Source organism: Buteo buteo, chromosome 20, assembly GCF_964188355.1.
Source record: "Buteo buteo chromosome 20, bButBut1.hap1.1, whole genome shotgun sequence".
NCBI classification, from domain to species: domain Eukaryota; kingdom Metazoa; phylum Chordata; class Aves; order Accipitriformes; family Accipitridae; genus Buteo; species Buteo buteo.
This window is the reverse complement of record NC_134190.1, coordinates 3,825,326-3,848,344: the sequence shown is the minus strand read 5'-3', so window position 1 is coordinate 3,848,344 and position 23,019 is coordinate 3,825,326. Positions and strand designations below refer to the sequence as shown.

The 23,019-nt window shown below is 35.9% G+C and overlaps 1 protein-coding gene across 2 annotated transcripts in view; it reads left to right on the top strand.

Annotated features, from left to right (window-relative positions):
* The window catches only part of ATP9B (ATPase phospholipid transporting 9B (putative)), a 170,714-nt gene that overhangs the window by 19,875 nt on the left and 127,820 nt on the right, over positions 1-23,019 (top strand). For both annotated transcript variants that reach the window (XM_075052402.1, XM_075052403.1), the window contains exons 3-5: positions 6,335-6,485; positions 10,830-10,943; positions 14,248-14,356. In XM_075052402.1, coding sequence (XP_074908503.1) covers positions 6,335-6,485; positions 10,830-10,943; positions 14,248-14,356 — 374 coding nt within the window. The remainder of the gene's footprint in view (positions 1-6,334; positions 6,486-10,829; positions 10,944-14,247; positions 14,357-23,019) is intronic.

Sequence of the window (23,019 nt, the reverse complement as noted above, 5' to 3'; positions counted from 1 at the left end):
TCTTGCTTTCATAGCACAGTTAAAAGAAAACTTTGTGATATAGCAGCTGTTTTGTGGCTGTAATCATTTCCCCTTTAACTTACAAATTCTCTTCAAGCTTGTGAAATTATAATGCACATAGATCAATACTCTGGAGTTCTTTGGGCTGGATTGATTTCTTTCTCATGAGATTTACATTCCACTTGTTATCAAAAAACACTTTGTCCCTATGAAAATGGTGCCATTGAATGGCATTTCCATATGAAGTGAAGGGGATATCAAATGCTCGGATTAATTTGGGCTCTAAGATGGCCTGTACGCTTTCAATTAATCTGCAACGCATTTGTTATGCAGAAGCATGGGAAAATGCTGATCTTTTAAGAATGACATGACCACTGTGTTGCTTTTGGCCTGATTACTGAAGCTACCTGTTGAGTACAATAATTACAGTATGTTTTCTTTGCAGAACTAGTTTCTGCTACTTAAAACCTAATAAGGAAAAGCTGACCCTTGCAGACAATGTAGAGCTTTTATATTATCTTTCCATTCTGATGAAAATGCTGTTTTGTGAAAGATACTGGCAGTTAAGCTTGTAGGATAAAAGTAATGAAAAGAGAAAATAAAAAAAGCCTTTATTATTAGAGCTGCAGAGTCAGTTGAGACTTTTACTTTAGCTTTTGACTTGGAGATATATGCTCCATTTATGAAAAAGTTAAGGGTTCTTATTTAACAACTACTCCAGTTTTTTTAAATACGGCATCAGTTACTAATATGAAGAGTGTGGTTATTGTTCCTATACATAAAAACACATTAGGAAGCAGGTTGGTAAAAAGTCATTTAATAGATATAACTTAAAGTTCTTTTATCAATTAGTTAATTTCTTCATATATACAATCTGTTGTGTTGATATAGGCAACATGGCTTATAGCTAGCTTAAGAAAAAAAGCTTTCTGTGCATGTGTTGAATTTTCTAGGCAAGGGCATTTGAAGTAGATGCTTAAATCAATAAACAAGAATGTGATTTTTAATTGCTGAATCCATAGCATAAAGTGTGGCTTTACATTAAAGATTTCAGGAAAATCTGAAGTGTGTCTTGATTATGCTATATCTTACGTTATGTTTTTAGGATATTTGAAGCTCGGAGAATGCTATTCTGGTTTATCTCCTGATGTTTGCTTCACACAAATTCAGTGGGTACAAAAGCGCCTGAAAGGGTCCATACCCTTGCGCAAAAATAGTTTCTGTATTGGGGAATGTTAATTTGAGAACAGATTAAGTATGTGTTGGGTGTTGATAATCTGAGTTTCAAAAGTATCGGGTAGACTTCATTGTTCTTAAAAATCTGAATTAATGTAAATTGATTAGGATTTCTGAGGCCAGCACGTCCACCTCTTATTCTTCCTGTGATATAACAGTGATTACTGCTGAGACTGTAATGGCAGAATCTAACTGATTTTTACTTTTAAGGTAGTAAAACTCATCTGCACCATTATGATACTGATTTGGGCATAACCTGTAATATTTCCATCATCTGAGTTTTCTTGTGTCTGAGAACTTCAGTGTTGTTAGCTCTGTGTCAGTCAAATCCCTTTTATCAAAGGTATCACAGTTGTTTCCCAGTCGGACATCATTCTTGTGTCTGTACTTTTTGGCGTTTGCTAAACTAATGGTCATTATGGCATCTCTTTCAGCTTCTCTGTCAATCTGTAATGGAAAAAGTAGCTTCAAGAAGGGGAAGCTCTGTGGTGAGGAAGGCAATATAATTCAGTTACTTTAGTCAAATGTTTAATTTTTGCAATAGAAAAGTCCTCAGTGTCTGAAGAAACTATTGTACAAAAGAGGCTGTGCCTAGTCAAATGTTTAGTCTGTTTACGGTTTAAATTCAAAAACTGATTTAAGCAATGCAGGATTCCAAAGGCTGTTGGGAAATTTCTGTCTCTGGGCTTGTAGACAGAAGCTGTCATGCTTGTTTGCTTTCCCTGGAAAAAATTATTTTCCTTGGAACTCGTATGCTACAGATCTGTCTTGACACTTCTTACTATACAGCTAAGCTGTTTCTTCTGTTTGCTTATTGTCCTCGCCATCCCCCTGCCCTGGAAACTAACACATTTAAAGTGTTAATTCCTTGAGCAGTTTTATCAAGTGTAAATCCAAGCTAGCACTGAGTGGAATCGTTGCACCTTCTCCTGCCAGCATGTAGCCTGTGTCGCTTCAACTATTTTTACAGATTTACAGATTCAAGAATCGGGGGTGGATCTACCAGAAAATAGACCCCCTTTTTATTCTGCATTAGTTTACAGCTGGATCAATTTGTGGGTCTGGTTTACCCATGCAGTTGCATGAGTAGTTGTGTCAGCCCAAGGGAAGGGGCAAGAATCCACACGTTTGTTATGGGAGGAGGGTGGTACTAGTGGTTTCAGCAGCAGCAGGATAGGTTCACAGCTATTAAACTGATTGTGGAACCATGACATAGAAAGACTGCTGTTCATTTTGCTTTTAAAGAAAAATTTAAGTAATGATCAAGGTAATTTGATTTTTCTGATTTGTATGTTACTAAATAACAGGGCTGAATTTCAAACCTTGAACTAACACAGTTTTTATGATGGAATGATTCTTTGTTACTGTTTAAAAGTGATGGGAAAAAGTTGCTGAATGGACTTGTATTTGTAACAAAAATAAAAGGCATGTTTACATAGAATCAAACCAAATTGATGTCCATCCCACAGTGAAAGTTTCAGGGAGGAAATCTTAAGAATCCAGCATTTTAAATTGAAGTGTTTTAAATGTCAGCTTGTGAGTATTGGTGTAGTGGCATTTCTATAATGAAGTGAATGTTGCTTTGAATGATTTTACTATTGCATAACTTCTAGTTTTTTTTAAAAAGAGCCTGCAACTTTGAATTCCATTTGTTCTTTGGCAAAATTACTTTATAATAGGCTTGGGATAATGTAGGCTACAGACAAGAACATTTTAAGTGGGTCTGTGGCGATGTAAGCTAACAGCCTTTCTTCCCTGCATATTTGTGTGTACTGTGATTCTGTAATTGTGGAAAAACAGAATAAGAAAGGACCTTAAGAGGTTGTCCAGTCGATTCCTTGCCTGCACAGGATGAATTACACCTATCGCTTATGTCTGATCTAACCAGATCTTTGAGACCTGCAGTGGTAGCAATTCCAGCCTCCCTAAGTGTTTCTTTCCACCCTAGTCGTTAGAAGCATTTACTCAATGTCTGTCCCCCCTGCTTCCTTATTTGCCACAGTTGAAGCCCACCATTACTTAATCATGGTGGACCTAGAGAATAATCATCCCTCTCCTCTTTCTTTGCAGCTGTTTCTTACATACTTGAAACGATATTAGGTCCACACTCAGCCGTCTGTGAACAACTCTCTTTCAGTGTATCTAGTAGCAAGCCTACCCTGCTTTCTAGACCTGTAATTGTTTTGTTGCTCTTGTGTGTGGTCTTTGTTTTCCCAGTAGCCCTGTTTTTTGAATACCAAATTTCAACACGGTATTGTAAGCCAAAAGAGATCTTGCTAGCACTGGACTGCAAAAAAGGAATACATTCATGACTTGTTAGCAATATGCCTGTCCACACTGACCAGATATGCTGGTTTTTTGCTCATGTATATCGTATATCATTCTTATGCAGTAACTGAGTCCTCTTCTGAGCTGCTGTCTGCTAACTCTTTTCCAATTCTGCGTTTGCGTAGTTGATTATTTCTGTGTAAATGTACTATGTTGCACTTTTGCCTGTTTAACTGTGTTCTATTTCTTCCAGGTAGTTTTTCCAATCTGTCAAGACCGATTTGAATTCTAATCTCCTTTTTGCATGTACTGCTGTCTCTTCTAGCTTTTTGTTTTCTGAAAAATGACATATTCAATAGTCAATTACCTAGTAAGTTCTAGATAAAGCTTTGCAGAACTTCACTGAAATTATTTTGGTTTTATAACAAGCTACTCTGCAATTATGATTTTTCCAACTGTGTCAGTTCCAAGAATATGTTCCTTTACTTTCCTTACGAGAAATATCTTGAGAGCTAAGTTTTATTAGAGACATAGAATCATAGAATAATTTGGGTTGGAAGGGATCTTTAAAGATCATCTAGTCCAACCTCCTCAGCCGTGGACAGGGACACCTTCCACTAGATCAGGGTGCTCAAAGTCCCAGGAGTCAAGAGAGGATATGTATTCTCAAGCTGTAGTGCATCTGGTTCTTTACGGAGGGAAATTAGTTCCATTTTAGAGGTTGCTCTGACATATCAGTGTTGGTTATGACTTTCTGTTTTCTTTCAGGTGTGTACAAATACATACAAGTAGGTTGACTCCTCAGAAGTCATCCAGGGAAACAATGCTTAGGTGACTGGATCATAACTTTCCCCTCCTGTTCTCAGCAAAATCCTTTCTGTTGGTTTGAATACAATTTAGAAGAGCTTCCTAGTGGTTATTTTTTTTTTTTTCTGCATCAAAAATATTGTCAATACATTCAAAAACCTCACTAGAAAACATGTCACTTCCCTTCATGTTCAGCTTCACCTGCTGATGTAGCTGAAATCCACTGTGACCAGTTAGGTCTGTGCTTCGGCTGCAGTAGGTGCTCATGGAAGGCCTGTCTGCTCAGTGTTCTGGTTTTGGCTGGAATAGAGTTTATTTTCTTTCTAGTAGCTGGTACAGTGTTATGTCTTGGGTTCAGTATGAGAATAATGTTGATAACACACTGATGTTTTCAGTTGTTGCTAAGTTGTGTTTAGACCAAGTCACGGGTTTTTCAGCTTCTCGTGCCCAGCCAGCAAGAAGGCTGAAGGGGCACAAGAAGCTGGGAGGGGACACAGCCAGGACAGCTGACCCAAACTGGCCAAAGGGGTATTCCAGACCATGAGATGTCATGTCCAGTATATAAACTGGGGGGAGTTGGCCTGGGGTGATGGCTGCTAGGGAACTAACTGGGCATTGGTTGGTGGGTGGTGAGCAATTGCATTGAGCATCACTTGTATATTCCAATCCTTTTATTATTATTATTATTATTATTATTATTATTGTCATTTTATTATTGTTATTATTATCATTATTACCGTTTTATTCCTTTCTGTCCTATTAAACTGTTGTTATCTCAACCCATGAGTTTTACTCCCCCCCCCCCCCCCCCCCCCAATTCTCTCTCCCACCCCACTGAGTGGGGGGAATTGAGTGGCTGCGTGCTGCTTAGTTGCTGGCTGGGGTTAAACCATGACACTCAGTCTTCCCGATTCACTTGCCTAAAACAGTCTCCCAACGTGATTAAGGCACCTCCCCCCCAGTATTAAAAAAATGCAGAGAAATTCTCCTTTAACATATGGGATTGTAAAACAAGTATATAGAGCGTATGGCAAACTCGCTTTTCTTTCCACGCTACCGGTTCTTTCCAAACCATCTGTACTCATCTGCGTTAATAATCTGCCCCTGTTGGCTAGTCCTAGCAAGTCTTAGGCTGATAATATTATGTGACTTTGTTTGTTTCTTGTTTTACTGTTGTTAGTAAATAGTCTGCTGAGCCTCAGTGGCATCATTCTGTTTGCCAGCCTTTTGTTCCTCCTACAGTGTGATCTCCTTCCATCATTCCTGTGTCCTTGTCCAAATTCCAGTTGTTTAAAGGTGGCTGTGAGCTCTTCCTGTATATCTCATTGCTTATTGTTTAAACCTTCTTCAGTAGATTTGTAAGCTGGTTAGGCAAGGATGCTTCTCCTTTCTTCTGTGAAGTTCACCATTGCAGATCACTGTGTGATCTGCATTTACATTGTGGGGTTTTGGTTTGGTTGTGGGTTTTGGGTTTTTTTTTTGTTTTTGTTTTGGGTTTTTTGGGGTTTTTTTTTGTTTTTTTTTTAAACTTTGACAGCATGGCATTAGGTTTGCTTCCCTTCTATAGGCAGTCTTATGGAGGAAACTAAGATTTGAAAAATATGTGGAAATTGTGTACAAAGCTGTTGAATTTTTTCTGATTTTGTCTGACAGAAGCCTTATTTCCTCATGAGTTAATTATTTAATGGTGTGGGAATTTAGCCACTGCTAATGCAGACTTGTATTAACTAGAATTTTTTGAACCTCTGTCAGGGCAAGGTGTAGTGAAACTTGTCATTATTTTATTAGGATTTCCTGTAAAGAATGTGCCAAGTGTTTATATATTGTATGTATCTGAATGAGTTGAGTACTGTGTAATTGCCCTAAACATTACAAGTCAACATCATGCTTGTTTATTTAGATGTGGCAAAAATTTTTAAGCCTGTTTTTCTTGGGTATTTGCCTTCAGGGTTCCAGGTTTGGAAATAGTAATCACATACAGTAAAATTTTAGTTTTAAAGTAAACAATTGTTTTTCTTTTCAGTTGTTCTGATTGGCTCATAAACATTTGCCGAAGAAAGAAAGAGCTGAAGGCTCGCACAGTGTGGCTTGGGTGTCCTGAAAAGTGTGAAGAAAAATACCCGAAAAATGCCATAAAAAATCAGAAATACAACGTCTTTACCTTTATACCTGGGGTAAGGCTATTAACCGTTTTTTTGGTGTTGGACTGACTATATGTTCTGTAGTGGTTTCTGATGGTTCTGCAAAAAGATAATTTTATTTTCCCAGATTCTTCTTTTTCTTCTTATATTTATCTTGATGTCTTCAATTAAAATTCACCACTGAGATCAAGGCTGCTTTTTTTCTAAATTGTTTTCTTTTCAAAGGGATATTTACTAAAGAAGCACAGTGTATATGATTGAGTGGTTGGAATTCAGTGAAGCTTTAGAAATTTGAGATGGGTTTCCTTGTACTTTTCTATTCATCAGCAGAAATTTATAATCCTCATTTTAAAACAGAAGCATTTCTACACAGTGTGAAAATACTGTGAAGCACTGACTTCACTTGAGAAATAAATAGTTGAAAATCACAGTGTACTCCCATAGATATTTTCTCATACTCCCTGCCATTGAAAATGTAATGAATAATATATTCCGAAACAGGCAACTCGTTAAAGGACAAAACCAACCCACCTCTTTAATTTATAGGACAACAAGTAAGGCCTAGTTTAGTAAGTTAGTACTTTTCAGAGGTGTGTTTCCTATTGCAGTTTTAAAAATAGTGATGTCATTTTGGTTTTGAATGCAATTCTTCAGACAATACTTTTATTGTGGAGTGGAAAGGGTTTTTGTCACTTTTTTTTTAAGAAGCCATATTGCGTCTTAATTTAAATTTTTTGCCTATAATGTTCACAGTGTATATGAAGACAAAAGAGACATTACAGTTTTGTCTAGTTCATAGTTTTAAAAAAAATGTTATAATGAAATATAGCAATAGAGAAGACAACTTTTGAAGCTTCAGTAGTTAAAACATAAAAATACATGCTGCTGTGATATTACAAATTTTACTAATACACTTCTACTCATACTTCTACTAATACAGTCCAAGAGTCCTGTGTCCTGTTTCAAAAACTGAATGTCTTCTACATTTGAATATAGACATGCTTTGTCTTAAATTTTTCATTTAAGTGATCATGCTGGTTTATAAGAGTATTGATTGTATTCTTCTGGCTTCTTTGGTCCAATGACTGGCAGGTGCTTTCTAGTACATTTCTTTATTAAAACAGAAAAAATTAATGGCTTTGTAATTAAGACTGATCTCCTGTCAAAGAAATAAAATGTCACTTATCACAGGCGGATAAAATATTCTCATCTCTATTGAACAAAGTAAATGTTTTCTTCCGAAGTTTAAATTATTAAATACACTGAAATTGGCTAAGCCACATATGCTTCCTAAAGGTCACAAAATTCATTAAGCATATAGTAAACCATTGATTATTGTGACTAGAAATCTGCAGTGTAGATTACAAATCCTAAACTAGATTCACATTTACTATAGGGATCAGCCATAGCTTGCAATTACCTGTTGAGAATGTTTGTTCTTTTTTTAATCTTTTGAAAGTCTTGGTTTTTTACAGTATAGGCAGAATCAGATTTTTTTTATTTTGGTGGTAGTATTTGGAAACTCAGTAGTAACTTCAAAATGAAGTGAGATCCCAAACATAAAGCCCAATAGTTAGTGAAAATAAAATGTTTCTAAATTTTAATTTTAGACATAAGTCAACACTTTTTATTTATTAGAAATACTGTGTAGCTGTTTTTTTATGCTGTTCCACTAAAAGTAATTTGTAGGGAAGATAGTTGTGTTGGTTCCAAATCCATAAATGTGACTAAGTCATAAATATTGAATCCAGTGTTTTACCCTGGTTGAATTTTCATCATGTGAGGTTTTGTCTTCTGTTTAGAGTTGTATCTTTTTTTTAACATTGCAGCTGGCAGTGGGTAATATTCAATGATTTCATATCAAAATGCAAGCTTAAAATAATGTTTAGGTCAACAGAATTTTACTTACTGGTTAAAAGAGCTATAACATTTCCAAAATGTTTAATTTCCTAACATTCATATACAATACTTTACTGATTCTACCTTTACACCAGGTTGTTCAATTTCTGTTTATTATTTCATATACATCTTGTTATAGCTGCTTAGGAGTTTTGTGTAAATTTCCATAAAGACTGTCTTCTGTGATACCTCTCCTGAGCTTCAAAGCAGTAGTCTGGGAGTTTTTTGTTTTGTTGTTGTTGTTTTTTATCAGTTTTATGTAACTGACGACTTTTCAGTTTGCTTAACTAGATTGAAGTGTTTAGCTTTGTATTGAATGAACTGTCACTGGTATGCTGGGACTCAAAAGTGTTGTAGGACGGTGCTTATTAACTCCCACCTTCACCTGCAAGATGGGTGCTCTTGCAGATCTGCACCTCCCCAAGTACTCAGTGGACTTTTCTTTGACCTAGTATATCAAGTCTTTGTAAACAGTTAAACATACCACTAGAAATGAGTATATGAACTTGCATCAGTATTAACACAAGGTACAGGTTCAAGCTGAAATAGTTTCATTTTGGAAGAATGCTCTGACTTTCCCTGCAACTTCAAATTTGACTTTTTAGGCTTAGGCTTTACAGTTTTGTTGGTAAATAGTGGAATAGAATTCCATGCTATTGAAAAAATCTTCTGACTTGATGCTGTTTAGGTAGCCTTTAGCTGAACAGTAATGTAGCACTCTTGCAAGAAACTGGCAATTTTGAGGTACTGCTACTTTCTTGTGCCTGCCAGAAAGACACTTTGAAACGAACTTCCCTGAATATTTTTTCCTAGGGCATGGGCTTTTACATAATGGAGTAATAATGTTGGACTGATAACAGCAATAAATACCTGTCCAATAATGTTGATTTTCATGCAGAAGTCATTGTAATATTAACTGCATTGTACGATTAAAAGATGGAGACACTCTTTAAATCTGGCTTTTTGATCTATTTTGAATCTTTTAGCTTTGAAACAGTTGATTGTCCATTTTCTCAAGTCTCAAGTGTTCCATGTTGAGTAGCCACTTCTGATCATCCTGCTGGCGGTGCCAGGTTATCCTGGCCTACTAAAGAAAGATGTGAAGTCTCTGAAGATTCAAAACTCTATAAAATGCATAATGTTCTTAGCATTGTAATTATAACTAAAGCAATGTTGAGAACATGTGCTTGCTGAACTGGTGCTTTTAATTACCAAAGGAATGTCTGCATCTGTTGTTCCTTTGGAATATGGGACAATGTATTCTGTGATAAGGTGACTGTGTCTTCACTTGAAACTTGGACAATTATCTTGGAGTTTAGACCAAATCTTTGATTTATTAATAAACATATCTTATGTACTAATACTTAATGCAAAATAATCTTTTGAGAAATCTAATGCTGAGCCTTTCTTCTAGATTACCCCAAAAGGCCATGTTGTTCTGTTACAAATTTTCTGTAGTTTAAACTTTCTGAAAACTTAAACTGTGGTTGCTTTTGTAAAAAGCTTGTCTTCCTATGGAAACTGAAGAATACTGCCTTATTCTAAGATTTCCACATGATAGCCATTTGGAAAGAGAGCAGTGTCGCTTAGCCTTACTCACTGGATCTTTTCTGTAGTGTTCATTTCATCTTCCTAAACAACATTTATTCTTGAACATTGAGTAGTTTCACTATTTTTAAGACCAGTGGGAAATGGTAATTTTGAAGGACTGCGTCTGACTTGATGGTAGCGTTTGTCCCTTTGAGAACAAAAGGACTTCAGAAAGAAGGCAGAAGAGTTGTAGAGCTTGCAGCCCTGCAGGAGGAGACACTTCAGTGGCTGTGTTGAGGACAGAGCGTGCTGAGGGACTGCGGTGAACAAAGCAAGGAGTTCATGTATACTGGTTTCTGCATGTGCTCCTGACAGGGCTGAAGTCTTAGAGTATTCTCACAGTGACGCAGAACAGCATGGTATAGCCTACTCAGTTTTGTTACTCTCTAGAAGTTCAGATGACAAAGACTAGAATAGTATTTTTATAAATGGTTTCTGTTCATTTGATGCCAATGGGTTTTTTTAATTGTTATTATTTTAAGGCCAGGATAAGAAAATTTTTAAGACAAAAAGACGTAATGAGACAGATAAAATAGAATTTAAGTATTGGTACTTAAGGAAAAATTAAGCACTTTTAGTGCTGTATTTTTAGGAAGAAAAGTTTTAGCAGTTAAAAATGAAAACTTAGCTTTTTTGGAGTGAAGAGAGGCGTTAATATCAAAGGATTTTTCTCAACAAAAATAGCAGTATAATATTAAAATAACTTATAGTGCATGTAGCGGTTGGTGGTGATATATAGTGTATTGTGCCATATAGTGCTGTAATAGTACCACATATAATAGTATGCCATATAATGGTTTTATATCTACTGTTGTACATAAAATTCACTTTTTCATATTATGGGTACAAATTTTAAAGCATTTATCTATTTTGTGTTTTTCATTTTAGGTTTTATATGAACAGTTCAAGTTTTTCTTGAATCTCTATTTTCTCGTCGTGTCCTGCTCACAGTTTGTACCAGCATTGAAAATAGGCTACCTGTACACGTACTGGGCTCCTCTGGTAAACAGAAAAATACTATTAACTAGAAGTTTTGGTTTTTTAACTTCATATGAAAAGTTCATGTATATGTACATTTCATAAACTTGCACCTGGTAAACTACAGTGATTAAAGTATGTAACAGAAGTAAAATGCTTCTTTGAAATTGCAGTATTTGCAGCAGATACTCCAGAAGCTGTTGTTCGATAGCCCTCCCCTCCACCTGCCTACCACACTCCTGCCCCTCATGCTGGAGGTCGTTTTTGTTAACCAGCTAGTCTGAATGAGTAGTGCTCCTTTCTGGCTGTTGGTCACTTGAGAGGTTTTAACCAATCAACCAAAAAAAAACCTTCTAGCTAGTAGAGAACCCTATTTGGTAACGTAGGTAATTTGTGTGTTAAATTTCTTTCAGTTTATTGTTGTTTGCTCACTGTTTTGTTTTCAGGCTAGGTCAGAATTGAAAGCATAAATTTTTTGCATTCCTTCTGTATTGGGTTTAATCATGTCCTTTTTCCATAAAAATTGAGATAAAATATTTTAAGCCATGGATAAAGCAGGAGGAAAATGCATCTTGAAAATAAGTCATTCATTAAACACGCTTTTCCTAATTGATTGCCCTGCCAGTTGCACTGGCTTCCTTTCAATATGTCTTTTTATTATTGAGCCCTCTGCAGTATTTTCTTGGGAAACTGTTCAAACCAGTTGCTTCTGACTCAGGTTTCCTAAGGTTTGAAAATTGTATTCTCTTCAGAGGAGGCCCTTTTGGTAGTTTGCCAGCTATATTCCATGGTTTGGAATTCTTTTCTTGTTTGTAACCAGATCATTACCTTCTCTTTCATCTTCCTCCCAGCCCCTCCACCCCAGGTTTACAAGCAAGGCAGGAACAACAAACGCTTTATTTTCTAAATTTATAAAAAATGGTATTTTTCAGTAGCATTTATTCTCAGTGGTATTCAAGAGGAACAGTGACATGCTGACTGCTTGAGTAAAGGTCGTTCTTAACAAGTCAATAGAGTAAATATTCTGGATTGATTTCATTGTTTTAATTGTTGCAACATGCGTCCTTTTAAGTATTGATAAATGGAGACAGTGTCCGGGAGGTTCTTCACACCTCTATTTCCAGACAACTTTTGGCTTCTGCTGCAACAAAAGCCACTTCCAAGACAGAAAGCTTGTTCAACAGTGGGATTTGAAATGGATATTTACAAAGGTCTTTGTCACTGACCCAGTAAGAAAAGACAGAAGTCAGCCTTGTCTGGGAGTTGGTCTCTTCACAGTGAAGTGCTGTGTACAGCTCTATAAATTAGTGGGGTAGTAAGGAAAAAATCACTTAGCATCTCAGCTAATCTCGTCCCTGCCCAAAGAAGGGAGAAAATACGGTATTTTGCAAACACTGGTAATCTGTTCTGTATAGACGTGTTTGTCTTATTCAAAGATATTGTGAATGATGTTTCCCAGTTTTCACATACAGCTTGAAAATACAATACCTCGGTGCTAGTGGTACCCTGTTTTGCTAAACTCACTTGTTTCTACTTGAATAGCTTTTCTACTAATGACTAACCTCCAGGTAAAAGAGATTAATTGGACTTTGAGTAAGGCTCAGTACGTATGGTGAAAATATAAAAAAAATTTAAGTCAGACCCATTGGGCTGTCTTTGTTGCTTAACAGATATGTTTGGTTTTCTTTGAAGAGCATGTAACTGCTGATAAATTTTCAGTAATAATCAGAGGCGTAGCTATGGCTTGGCTTGTATTTTCTCTCAAGATTTTAAAGGAAAAGAAAAATTGGTTGGCCTGATACTTTTAAAACCAACTGAATAGAAGTTGACTATGTGCTAAAAGGTTTTGGGGGTTTTTCAGTGGCGTGTGGGGTTTGGGGGGGGGGTTGGTTTTGTTTGGTTTTTTTTTTTTGGTTGGTTTTTTACTTCAACAGCTTTTACAACAAACAGGCATAATACACTTAAGCACTGGAAAATATATGGAAAATGTATTTGAAGGTGCTTCAGGAGTGCCTTTTTTATGCTGCTAAAATATCTGTACTGCCAAAGCTTGTGAAAATGCTGCTGCCAGGAAAGGGGACCCTACTGCTCATTCAGTTATGCCCTTGGAGTGAAAAGGAATGCATTTTGCAAAGGCACTTTTTTGTTCTACATAGTTCTAATATAATTGTTGTAGCTAATGTAAACCTGAACAAACAAGAAGTGTTTAACTATAAGGTTGCAACAGAGTAAGCCTTGGAATTTGGGGCTGGAACTTGAAAACAGCCTTTTCTATTGAAAGGGAGAATTTTAGTCAAGACTCCTTTAGGAAAACTCTACACCTTCACTCCTTTCTTATTGCTCGGAGATTAGGGGAAGGTTGGCAAACAGTTTGTCACCTGCAAGAAAAGTCTAATGGCATAAATTTCCTTCTATAGAAGGAAAGTACCGGTGGGTGTCTAAAGCTGGATAATCTAAAACCTTACCTGTTGGAGGATTTGTGAATATTTGAATTTTTGCCATCTTACAGTAATGATAAGATCCCTTTACTGTTGAAAATATATTTCCCTTTCACTGATGTAGAAGGACTGAGCGCTTGAGTTTAAGAAGCCAGAAGACCATACCTGAGGAGGTTTAGAAAGAGAGAGAGGAGAAACTCTTACATGCTTATCCCTGAGCTGTTCTGTATTCTTTTTAGCTTACCATCTTTTTTGGCCAGAGACCACCTTAGGCGCATGTAGCGCACTCTGCACTTCCAGCAGAAGCTGCAGTGGCACTATCCTGTCAAAGTAGCAGCCAAAGCATTTTGATACTTAGTTTTTCAGAACAACCCCCCTTTTTCTTTGTCAATATTTGTGACATATTGGTAAATAACTACGTTTAAGATGGCAAAATTAATTAAACTAGCCATCCATTTACCTTTTCATTTCTGTCTGTGAGGAAAAAGGCAGTGAACTCAAAATTAGAATTGGAGACTTTTAAAATGTTTTTGGTAAAGCCCTAAAATTTGTGTAAGATAGGGAAATATGCTTATTGAACTATGAAGGCTGTCTTTAGCTCATCCAAAGCAGTTTAATTTTTTAAATTTCAAATTGTACCTAAATTACTTATATTTGGAGATGTAGTTATTCTAATTATATTTGTACAATGTACAAGTATGATTTTACTTTTTTTCTTTTTTTGGAATAAACCAAGATACTATTTTAACGGATTGAAGAAAACACTAAAATCCAAATGAGAAAAAATAAATATTCTAAGCACGTGTTCTTACTCTGTATAGTGTTTCTACTTGTGTATTTCTATTCTAGCACTTTGAGAATTCTGAATTGCATAATTATATCTTTAACAGGGATTTGTTTTGACGGTCACAGTGGTACGGGAAGCCGTTGATGAATTTCGACGTTACAAGAGAGACAAGGAAATGAACTCACAGTTATATAGCAAGCTGACAGTACGAGGTTAGCAAAACCATTTGTATAAATCCTTAAAATATTTCATCTTTTTCTTATATATATATATTTACAGATTTTCGGTTCAAAGAAATAGCTAATAGTCTTAAGCTGCACTATTCAGAATGAAACTAATACTGAATTAAAAGTGCATGATTTCCCTTAGATAAATACAACTTAAACTTGATCTGTTTAAGAAGTGTTGTAAAGCTTTTGTTGTTTTTAAAGGAAAGGTGTATGTGTATAATTGTATGTATTTTTGAAGCGTTCTGCTGTTTAGGACTATTACTTCAAAGTGCAGTTCTTCTCTGAAATTCATACCGAACAGTAACTCAGCAACAGTCAGCTATGTATCAAGTGTATATAGGAAATAAAGGATCAGTAACTAAGAAATACAATCTAATTAAAATTCACTAGAGCCTTTCAAACTTGGTGGATATATTTGTGCTTAAGAAAAGGAAGATGTATTGTGAATCAGCTTCAGTATCAAAAATACTGATTTTGATTTTTGCATTATGATTTAAAATCTATATGATTATGCAGTAGGAACAGGCTTTTTTATTTCCAGAAATTAATGAAAGCAAAAATCAGAGTTATGTCTTTTTTTGGACTCAAAAACCTTTGACAGTTTTTCACAAAGACTTTTAAGGAAATGAAGCACTTCAGCTGTAGAGTGACAATTAAATTTGGTAGGATATTGTAAATTTTAAACATGGGCATAAGAGGAGAAACTGTGCACTCCTCTCCACTTTTATGTTGCTTAGCACATTTTACTGTTTAGATTCGGAACAGTGCCATACAGAAAGGTGCCAGAAAATAATGAATAAGCTATTATCAAGTCGAACTGTAATTAATAACCTTACAAAACAACATGACCTTGCTATTACACTCAGAAGTTATTTTGCTACAATATCCTGGGAAGTCTCTATTAAGGATTTTCCTTGGCATAAAAGTTCTAGAAGCGGGAAGCTGTTAAGGAATGTGAGGTTGTGTCTCAAGCAGTTAGAGTATATGGCATACATTGTGCCAAGTGTAAATTCTGTTCACTAATTCCCACCATACATTTCATTGCGCTTTTTAGTGAATCTTGGTGAATATCTTCTGAGAGTCAGTGGGAAGAGTAACTTCACCAGATACAGGAGTCTTAATTAGAAACTAAACTCTTGGAGTAGCTCTAGGTTATATTCTCTCCAGGAAAAAATGGATGAAAAGCTTATAATGTAACACAAGTATGTGCTGTCTTAGCCCGTTTTTTAAAGTAGTTGGAAGGTAAGTAAACAGGCAAGAGTCTTATTAGTGATGACCTAACCTAGCAGCTGAGAGGAATTTACACTGCTTCCTCGCAGTATGGAGACTTGTATTGTTTTCTGGAGTTTGCATATGGAAGGGAACAACTGTAGGGAATATTTGCCTATCATTCTTCCCTTCCTTGTCAGCCTGAAATCACTTTATCAACATTTAGACATAACCACTATGGAAATTTGCAAATGGGATAGCTATCATTTAACACAAGTGGTTGCATTGCTGGCCTCCAGATCTTTATAGTCTTTAGTACAATCTGTAAAGAAGTGGTCTCTTAATGGCTGTTCTTTCAAAGTTGTAATTTAACCTGGTAGTTGGTTTATTCATTTTTTTGGATCTGTTATGGTAGGCCACTGAGCACTCACCTTTGAAATAGATAGTACAATCCTACCCCATTCAGCAATAGTGTTAGTAATCTGAAATTCTTAATTCTGGAAGCACATGTATAGGTTATAGTTACCACTGTGATGTAAATGTCAGGACTGACATTTGCCGTTTTAAGAGCTAAGTTTGGTGTCTTTTGTGCTTCTTTTTTCACTTAACTTGTTTAGAGTTAATATTGGAGTTTCTGGAAAATTGCTAGGCATTTAAGCAGCATTTAAGTAGAAGTTTTGGAATCCTGATTTCTTCTTTTCCAGCTCATGAAATATTTCATGAGGTTATGTGTATTTGAGAAACTTTCCATTTTGTAGCTTCTTCCAGAAATAAGGAAGTTGTCAGATTAAAATCGGATTTGGTCACCTTGACACACCTGTTTTCTAGAGATGGAATAGAGATTTTTAAAATAGTATGCAATAGTATATAGTTAAAGCCCAACAGCTCTATCAGAAACTGACATGTAGAGAGCAGTGACTTGGTCAAAAGAAGTTTTAAAAATGCCCTTTTCTTAAAAAAGGATATCAGCTTTTACCCACAAATGTGTATGTCTACTTTGACTTTCAGGTTTTGGTGTTAGCACCATCATGAATTCATACTTGGTTTTTGTTCTGTTTTGTGGGGTTTTTTTTTAAGACCATGATATTCTACAGAAGTAAAGATTCAAGATCTCTGCTTACCATGAACTCTCAATCCCATGTTGACAGTGGTGTGATTGATGACCTAACAATGTTTTGAGTTGTGGCCAATTTTATGAATGAAAACATTATTGCAGTCCCCACTCAGAATTAAGATGTACTAAAAATTGCCCCAAACACGTATATAAAATAATGAATAGATGACAAATTACACCTATCCTTAATATAGGGTTCTTTCATAATAAGGCATTCTGAAAGTTAAAGGTATCATTTTCAGGCAAAAAAATGGGACTTCCTGCTATGATAAAATTAGATCAAGATTTTTACAGGTTATGAGAAGGATTTAGAGTTTTTTCTGTGCAAATGAGTAAAGTCAAGTCCTACACTTCTGCAAACTTTTTCTAAATAACTTTTAATATAATCTACCTAATTTTAATATTGGCAGTACTCTTCAAGTCTTCAAGTGGAAGAATTCAGTTAGGCTTACTATACTAACCTACAGGCTAATGGTTTGGAGAAAGAAGGCTTTGTTACTTGTGAATGAACAAACTTGATACTGATCTAATTAAAAGCCTGAAAATCAATGCCACTCTTAAGAGTCGCTTTTCAGAGTGGAACTGCACTTTATACTGCTTTAGCATCTTTTTTTTTTCCTAGTGATTTTATGACTTGTGTAGGTTTTACAGTCTTTTCTTTTAAATAGGTATTTTTTCCATCTCAAAGATGGAGAAACTGACATAGAGAGGTTAAGCAGGTTGCCTTTTCTCAGATTGGACAGTAGGAAAACTTAAAAGTTAGCAAGGTTCAGTGTTACCCTTGGTGTAATTGTACCATTTATGGAAGATGAGAATTGAATCATTTCTAGTTAGTTGTTTTGCAAAATTGTTTGTTTCCTATAGGGAAACAAATGTGTTTGTAGCAAGAGAAGCTACTGGGATTTGAATTGTGATTAATTACTTGTATGAAGATAGTGTGGGTAGGCTGATTTGTAATTTAAAATCTTTTTATACAGTGTTGCAATAGACTAAAATCAGGAAGTCTTTGACTACCTAGCAGTGTTGACTTTCTGTGGAGTCATTCTTAGGCTCAGGAACCCCTAAACAGGTAAAACATGTGAATGTTGTCCTATCACCTGCATGTTGCTAGTGTAAGAAGTACCAGTTTCTTGAAGCTGGTGGATTCACATTAGTGACTCTTGAAGACTTAGAATTTCTTTTTAGTAATTCAAGACACTGAATAAATATTTGTTCTAATCAGTAAGTCTTAGGGTTTTTTCATAATAATGAGCTCTTCCGATCAGGAAATCAAGCAAGAATGGGACATCTCTTTTAAGTGTTACTCAATTGTACTTAGGCAGCAATGGCCAGCTTAATGTCTGTAGACTAATTCTAATCCATGAGGTATCCAGTGTTACGCAGCTTTCTATTTGTCATGTAACATGGCAAAGCTCAGTATTCAGTCATCCCTTGGTGAGTTTGCTATGTGTAACTTTGCACTTGTCGAGAAGGTGAACCTGCTACACATGAAGTTTGAATGGTTTCTACTTCTTCAGCCATTTGTGGCAAGTGATGAAACATGCCAGTCAGTAAATGTATTGAATTTTTTTGTGAGCAAGTCAATTAAGCATACTCGTCTCTGTGTCTTTCATGTGAATTTTTTCCCTTGTATACTTTCCTAGATTATGGTATTGAATCTCTTAAGTTGTTCAGTGTATGATGCATTCTGCTATCTTAGTTTTTTTATTGAGATGTTTGTTGCAAAATGTACTTTCCTTTTTTGCATATCAAAGTCTGCAAACCCTTAATAGACAAGTTTTCAGTCAGCATGCAAGTTAAAGTTGGAGGGAGGAAGAGTATCTGCCTGTAGAATTGAAATTATCTTGCTATTGAAGATCCTGTCAATTTAATTGCCTTTTTCTACTTCAGAGCAGGTCACCTGCATAACCTTTTGTAGAGCAGAAACTGCAATGGAAAAAATTTTAGACCTGTGCATGCAGGTTTAGGAGGACTTATGTTTTTCTTTCCTAAGGGACCATTATACTTTTGGTGCAGCTTCTTGTCTCGTGTGCTTAGGTATGACCAGTTAAGTGCCTATGAAAAAATGCTGCTATTCTGCAGAAGAATCACCTCAAGTTCATGAACAGGCTATTATCTCTTTCATTAAGCTGTCAAAAGCCAATTGGATAATAAAACTGTAAAGCAATTTTAACTCTTCTTCCTTTCTCATTCTTGAAGTTGGGGGTCCTGCCTGCCCTGACCCTTTCCTAGTTAGGTTTGCCCATGCAGTGTTACTGAAGTTTTGAAGAAAAAAGATCAAGAAGAAAATAGCTGTAATAGTCAGAACTCAGAGTTGCAGAAGAGGCATGCACTTCATCTCAGTATGTTTAACATGATTTTTGGAAGTGTTGCAGGACTCTCTCTCGCTTTGCAAAGCAAAAGAAAAAATGAATGTGAGGAAAGATAAGATTAATGAAATAATTCCATCCAGGCTTCAAATGTGAAACTTATGTCTTTGCTGTATACTTAAAGGGTGCTTAAGAATGTAGTGAAGTTGAAAATATATGCCAAAACTGTGTGAAATTGAGAAAATATGAGTAACTGCTATACACAAGAAGAGAACAAAGTGTGAAATCTAGTATGTTTCCTTTAAAATTGTAAGTTGTGGTTTAAACCCCAGCCAGCAACTAAGCACCATGCAACTGCTCACTCAGTTTCCCCCCACCTAGTGGGATGGGGGAGAGAATTGGAAAGAAAAAGGTAAAACTCTTGGGTTGACATAACAGATTAATAGAACAGAATGGAAGAAAATGATAATAATGACAATAATAAAATGACAATAATAATAATAAAAGGATTGGAATATACAGGACAAGTGATGCACAATGCAATTGCTCACCACTCACTGACTGATGCCCAGTTAGTTCCCGAGCAGTGATTTCCCCCCCCCCCCGACCAACTCCCCCCAGTTTTTATATACTGGGCATGACATCACATGGTGTGGAATATTCCCTTGGTCAGTTTGGGCCAGCTGTCCTGGCTGTGTCCCCCCTCCAGCCTTCTTGCTGGCTGGGCATGAGAAGCTGAAAAATCCTTGACTTAGTCTAAACACTACTTAGCAATAACTGAAAACATCAGGGTGTTATCAACATTCTTCTCATACTAATCCAAGACATAACACTATACCAGCTACTAGGAAGAAAATTAACTCTATCCCAGGTGAAACCAGGACATTGGAGAACTGAGAAGTCTGAGACCACTACAGTGATTTGAATTTTTTTTTTATTTTTGAACTTCTGTTTATGGAGTGGGAGCTGCTCTGTTCCTAAAATGCTACCTTACTCAGTTTATCTCTCAATTGACCTTTTTTTAAATTGCAAAATGGTCTCTATCAAGAGGCAGACAGTTTTCAATCATTTATACCTATGTTATTTGCAACTTTAAATAAGATGATGTTTGTCAGAATGTCTTGATTATTGTAATATTTTGCAGTTATTTGAAATCTGTATTGAAACCTCTTACAACGTTAGAATTTCAGCTCTCTTCAGGAACAGGTCACCCTTTGGCTTTATAAAAAGCTACTGCATTAAAAAAGAACAACATTATTTCTGAATCTAGAGGTACAACATTAGGTCTTTATTGCTTGCAGTATTTCACACCTGCCGATAACTTCATTCCTGGTATTTAGACCATTTGAAACAGATAATTTTTTAAAGAATTGTGTCAGTTTAATCTAGCAAAATGAGGGAAGCAGTAAGCAACAGCAGAAACAGAATTTGAAATTTTAACATAAGAAAGAATTTCAAAACGAGGCCGAAAGAGAGGAAAACGTTAAAGGGACTGTTTTGTTCCACATTTTTGCAGCATCCAAGAGATTCGATAAGAAAGAATGAAGGCTTTCCCTTTCACCCAAGGGGAGATAGTATGGAGAGAGGAGCTAGGAAGCTTCTCTCTAGAGTTTTATATTGGTGATTAAAGACTAACCTTAGTTCACTGTGTAAGGTGGAGTTTGAAAGAAGGACCTAAGGACAGTGCTTGCACTGAAAGATCAGCATCCTCACCTTGGACTCACTGTAACTTTAAGCTTTTCCCTGCTGCCCTCCCCCGCCAGCTCCCCATTATATTATGTATACTCTAATTTTGCTGATAGCTCAAGCTAATAAAATGCCAGGTAAAATTTTCATGTGGTCTATACTTGACTCCTTTCATTCTAGACTTTTATATTTACGGGTTAGAGACAAGCTCTGTTACCAATTCCAGAAGCAGTACTTCAGACAGGACTCAAGGTATCATGGGTAAGATGTAGTAGCAAATTAAAAAGAATTTGAAAGTGCTGCTCTCAGAAGTTACTGTTTTTTCAGGAGTGGCTTGCGTTTGGGTAGTAGAGACACTTTTTAATAAAAAGAAACAAAGTCATTTCTGATATACTATATACCCACATTTTGTTTACTTCGTTTCTTAAATTTTTATGTGAAATACTTGTTAGCACATATGAGATATTTATTAGTTTTTCAAATCATTGCAATTCATTTCAAAAGGCTTTATCTTGGGAGTATAATGAATTACTACAGACACATTTCAATGTTCCAGTTCTGCATAATTCTATATGTTGCTTTAGGCGAAAGCCTTGCGCCTTGGTGGACTATAAAGTCTGGATGCGCAGCCACTTCTGACAGCTTTGGACTTTTTATTGGTAATTACACAGATGGTGAAGAGTGTTTTGCTACGGAGATGTTTTTAGAGAAAAAATAGTTTGCAAAAATAATTTATGCAGTGAATAACATTCAGTGTCTTTTTTTTTTTCCCTAAATGCCTTTTCACTAAGATGTAGTATTGCATTATTTTAATGTTCTCTGAAATGGTATCTAATGATTCTCTTTTTTGCTAGTCTAAAGGAAAGTGTTATTTGTTGACTTTTCAAAATTTTAAGCCACTCTGAATTACTGCCATGTTTTACCATTTAGTTTTTAATGGAATATATCCTGCCATTCAGATTCATTGTAGAATTAATTATCTTATGTGTCACAGGCCACTTCCTTACATGTGGGGATATACAGGATGCTCTAACAAGACATGTTAGTGTGTAGTGAAGATTGTATTCTGTAGTGTTATACTAAGCCACCTAGAAAACAATCTGATAAGAGAACTTTTCAATTCATAATGTGAAATTCCCAGGATTGCTAGACTGAGTAGAAGCAAAGGTGCAGTGTAGGTTCCTGTTGGTATACTTGGTACCAGGAGTCTTTGCTTTTTGTGTGCCCTACATCATGTTGCAAATGAATGTTCTACCTTCTCTTGTCCTCTGAGGCTTAGTGTCTTTTGATCTTTACTGTAGATGCTGTTAGAAAGTGACTGGAAAATTCAATTGTTTGAGTTGATAAAATTGCTAGTAATTGCATTTGATTAGTATCTCTGAATGGTTTTGATCATACAGGACTGCATAGGTGGCGTAGATCTGAGACTTACTGCAGTTGGTACTAGGATTTTTGTGTCTGTTATTACTATAATCAGTTGACTGACTTGGTTATCACACTGATAAACTGATGAAAATTGTTAGCAGAAGAATGAAAACAAAATAGGACATGCTATCCTTTTGGTAAAGCTAACAGACTTGGAAAGCAAAGTAAACATTACGATGTTTTTCCAGTATATACTATTCACTTCTAGTCAAAACTTGAGAATTTATAAAGAGAATTCACAGGCTCATGCAGCTAAGCAGACTAAATATGTTGATCTGGTATCAGACTGTTCTTTTAGTGGTTGAGCTTTAGTACTTGTTACTTTAGATAAAAAAAAAAATAAAAAATTGTCACGAGATTGACACTAACTTAATTTCCATAGGTGTCTTGAAACTCCTGTAGAGAACTGCTAATGTTTCTTGCTACAGCCTTTTATACCTTGGTCTTCTGCTACTCCCTTCATCCTCACAAATGTGTTATGGCAGAGTTAGGAGTCAGATTGAAGATATAATTTGTTTTATATCAGCGGCGGGGGAGGGGGGAGGTGTTTTTAGCAACTGAGAAGTTGAACTGATCATTTTCTGAAAGACTGGCTTTCAGAGATAACTTTGCAGACAGGCCAAACAAAGTTCTGATTTTCCTCTGACATTGCACATTTTACAAACGCTAATATCATGGAAAATGTATTAAAATTTAGCTGTAGGAATACATTTATTATTGACTGAATTAAACTTAAAACAACTGTTGCTCTTTAAAATTGCATTTCATGAAAAAGTAAGTACTGAAAATAATTATGCAGAACATGAATCTTACTACGTTTGACTAAATGCACATATAAGTATAAGGAGTTTTTTGAGGTTAGCTACCTGATATCTCTTCTTTGAGACTTATGATGAGGAGGT